Source organism: Myotis lucifugus, unplaced genomic scaffold (assembly GCF_000147115.1).
Source record: "Myotis lucifugus unplaced genomic scaffold, Myoluc2.0 scaffold_352, whole genome shotgun sequence".
NCBI classification, from domain to species: domain Eukaryota; kingdom Metazoa; phylum Chordata; class Mammalia; order Chiroptera; family Vespertilionidae; genus Myotis; species Myotis lucifugus.
This window is the reverse complement of record NW_005871400.1, coordinates 542,925-546,938: the sequence shown is the minus strand read 5'-3', so window position 1 is coordinate 546,938 and position 4,014 is coordinate 542,925. Positions and strand designations below refer to the sequence as shown.

The window sequence follows — 4,014 nt, the reverse complement described above, 5'->3', positions numbered from 1 at the left end:
GAGGCCAGTTGCACGGGTGGGGGCTGGTTGGTTTGTCGTGAAGGGTGTCCTGGATCAGGGTGGGGGTCCCCACTGGGGTTCCTGGCCAATCTGGCTGAGGGGCTGAGGGCCATTTTCAGGCTGGCGGGTGACTGAAGCTCCCAACTGCTCCTTTTTTTCTTTTTTTTTTTTTTTTTTATTCTGGGCCAGCTTTAGCTCTGAGGCCTTGCTGCTGAAAGCAGGTTTCTGGCCTTTACCTTCTGTATTTGATACAATGTTGCGGTCCGGCTGAAGCCTGGCTGACTGAAAGCCGGTTTCTGGGGTTTTGTTTAGCTTCTATATTTGTTACAATGTTTCTTAGAGTTGCAGCTGAGAGGCTGGCAAGTCAGGTGGGGAACGTTGGAGTTCGCCATCACTGGAGCAAGCAAGCCTCCCTGCTCGCTTCAGTGCATGGCTGCCGGCCGCCATCTTGGCTGACAGTTAATTTGCATAAGGATATGCTGATTAGCCAATGGGAAGGGTAGCGGTCGTACGCCAATTACCATGTTTCTCTTTTATTAGTGTAGAGATGAGGTCATAGCCAATGCATTTTATTAGACTTGATCAGAGCACTTCTTTGTACCATTATCCAGTAATGGTTAGGGGGCATGGAGGTTTAAAATGCAGATGTTATCCTACTTTAAGTACATTGGTCTAGACTCTAGCAATTGAAAATAATCAGGTGGTGAGAACACAGGCAAGAGCAATACTTAATGCTCTTCTCACTAGGATCTAAGAAACTATCACATATTAATTTATTTGGGAAGAACTTTTGCAGAGACTTTTAGGTTGCTTTATTCTCCAATCAAATTCACTACGTACTGCCTGACTAAAGAAGGGTTATAGTCCTCATAATTTTTAATGTATGGGATGTCAGTGTCTTATGCATAGATAGGTGCATTTGCATATGTGTAAGGCTTGAAGGTAGATTATGAAATGGCTAGCATTTCAGTATAGCTGGTATACAGATGAAAATGATTTTCTGCACCTGACCTTTTGATTTTATTTTGTGAAATAAGAACTATGACTTTTCACAATAACAGCAGCATTAGAACTCACCATAAGAAAAAAATTCCATGGTTGGGACACACCATACTGTCCTGGAAAGACAGCTTCTACATACCATGTCACAAGGCCATACAAGAAAGCATCAAGTAAAAGCATTCCCATCATATAGCCCAATATGAGGTTATCCTCAAGGCTGGCCGGTTTCCAAAGGTTATTCCACTTAAGACCAATTTCTGAAATAAAAAAGAGATATTTACCATAAATGAAAGCTCTGTGATTAAAACAGCAAAGAAAAAAGATAGTTGATACTCTAAATTTTGCCACTATGAATTATCTATATGTTGATACCCTTAGTATGTAGCTCATCTAAGAAAATAATGGAATATGTAATAACATTGGTTTCATCCCTCCTCCCTTCAAAACCTACAAAAAATAGAAATTATTGCAACAATGCCAACAACTGAAATAATAAAGAACAAAAATGCCAAGAAAAAAAGTAGATCTACAAGATCCTATCCTTCTACTTTACCCCTCATGCTAAACTCCCACTGAAATAACCATAAGGATATAAAACTTGGAAAAATATTCAGCAGCACTAGAGATGGATGCTGACTACCAATCAGAAGAGAAAAAGTAGTTTTTCTTATCTATAGTGCTGATGAAAGGGAAAAAAGGAAGTCACTGAAAGAAGACAAGTAATCCTTTATTCTTCTAATTCCTCTATTTCTAGACAAAGTGTAGTGCAACTAAAAAAGCATGACGGCTTGCAGTAAACTCCTAATTCAAAGAGGCAAGATATGAAGATGACAATGACCCATGTAATTTGTCCTTCCTTCAACATGAGCCCTCCCTTTCCTATAGACCAGCATCATCAGCTGAATATTCATGAACACTGTCTTTCAGAAAGCTATGATTGTCAAAATGAAAGCCATTTTGAGGCAAGGAATACTAAATTAGAAACCACAGGAAAAAACAAAGGTATAACATAAATTTTCAGAAAGTCTACCATAACTTGAGAAATTCTACACTCAAGCACAATAGGAGTTCCTGAAAGGGAAAATAAATAGTATAGAAAAGAAACAATCCTATATAATAAAACCCTAATATGAAAATTGACCGAACGGCAGAACAACTGATCACTATGATGTGCACTGACCACCAGGGGGCAGATGCTCAATGTAGGAGCTGCCCCCTGGTGGTTAGTGTGCTCCCACAGAGGGAGTGCCACTCAGCCAGAAGCCAGGCTCACAGCTGGCAAGCACAGTAGCGGTGGCAGAAGCCTCTCTCACCTCTGCTGCATGTGAGGGGTAAGGAGTGAGGGATCCCAGACTGCAAGAGGGCACAGGCTAGGCTGAGAAACACTCCCACCCCAGTGCATGAATTTCGTGCACCGGGCCTTTAGTTAACTACATAGTAAAATAAAATAACCAGATAAAAGTAACTCAATATGAAAACTAAAAGTGTACATCCTGTTGCAGATTAAGTCAATGAAAACTCCATATCCATATCAATTCTAGTGAATTTTTAATGCTTCATGTATAAAGTAAGACTAATATAAGTATCTATAAAGAAATCATACATATATTATTTCAATTGACTACTCATTGGAAGTAGATGTTTATTCAAGCCTCCTTATCCATCAGTAAGTGCAACAAAATTCTCTTTAAATCCCAACAAAAATTTTCATTGGATTTGACAAAATAATTTAAAATTCAAGAAGAGAGCAAAGTGACAAGAGTAACTAAAGAACAGGTATATGTATAAGACTAACATATTAAAACTTGTTGTAAAGCAATAATGAGTAAAAACATTGTGGTATTAACAGAAGAAATAAATGAAAAAAGACCAATAAAACAGAAAAGACCACCAGAAACAGATCCATGCACCTATGGAAACTTGGTGTAAACAAAGGTGGAATTAGAAGCCAACAGAGAACAAACTATCCAATAAATGATTGTAATAGCTCCATTTTCCTATTGAAAATAATTAAGTTCTTACCTCATAATAAACAGATGTATCAACTCTATGCTTATTGAAAATCCAAATGTAAAAATGGACATACATAAAATTTAGAAGAAATTATAAGATTATTATCTTTATGACTCTGGGTATGAAAGGATTTCTTGGAAAAGACTGACAAAATGATTACATTAAATTAGGGAAGCTAACAATGCAAATGTCATTTTAGAAAGGAAGTCTATTCTAGAAAGAAAGACAAGGAGGAAAGGCACACTCCTAGACCCACAGTAAAAATAGAATAAAAGGAATGGAGAACAGGTACATGGATCCTAGGTTTTCCAATTTCTGGGAGACCCTGCAGAATCATTCAGGGTATCATGTAGAAATATCCAACAGTGTGTAATTGTGGCACTGGTACTGGCAAAATTAGGCAGCTAGACACATGGGCCTAAGGCAGTGTACTGGCTCCTTGTGTCTTAAAAGTCAGAGCTTGCAGAACTTTCTAAGTGTTTGTGAAAGCTAAAGATTCTCAGAGAGAGCCAGACAGCGGCAGAGACCCAGATGAGAAAAGTAGCCAGAATCACATTTTTAACAGATTAGCTACCAGTACATTGTGCTACATGGGCCATAAATAATCACACTCAGGTCAGTCTTGGTATTCTACCACAGAGGCAAAAATTCCATAGGATGCCACATAGACTGGAGGTCTCTATATTCAGCTACCATAAGAGATTCCTAAATTCCCACCCACATGTATATAATTTTGAAGAATAAAAGGAGAAGAGATGTCTGGAAGACTGACTCATCCAGAACATGAATAAGTCACTGAGTTAGACTGACATTTTTTCAGCCCAGTAGTGCAGAGTTTGGAGGAAAATTAGTTATAGGAAATAAAAAAGTTATATTTGTTTTTAAAATGAGAGTAGTGTAATGTATTATTGGAAAGGATGGAGGAAAACTCATGCACCATCAGAGAAATTGATTTCTTTTTAAAGATTATTGTAAAAGCAACTAAAATTAAGTTATGGG

The 4,014-nt window shown here is 38.0% G+C and overlaps 1 protein-coding gene across 1 annotated transcript in view; it reads right to left on the bottom strand.

Moving 5' to 3' along the window:
• Positions 1–4,014, bottom strand: part of LOC102423824 (ATP-binding cassette sub-family A member 3-like) — a 372,708-nt gene that overhangs the window by 251,919 nt on the left and 116,775 nt on the right. Inside the window, 1 exon segment of the mRNA XM_014466690.2 lies at positions 1,078–1,259. Coding sequence (XP_014322176.1) covers positions 1,078–1,259 — 182 coding nt within the window.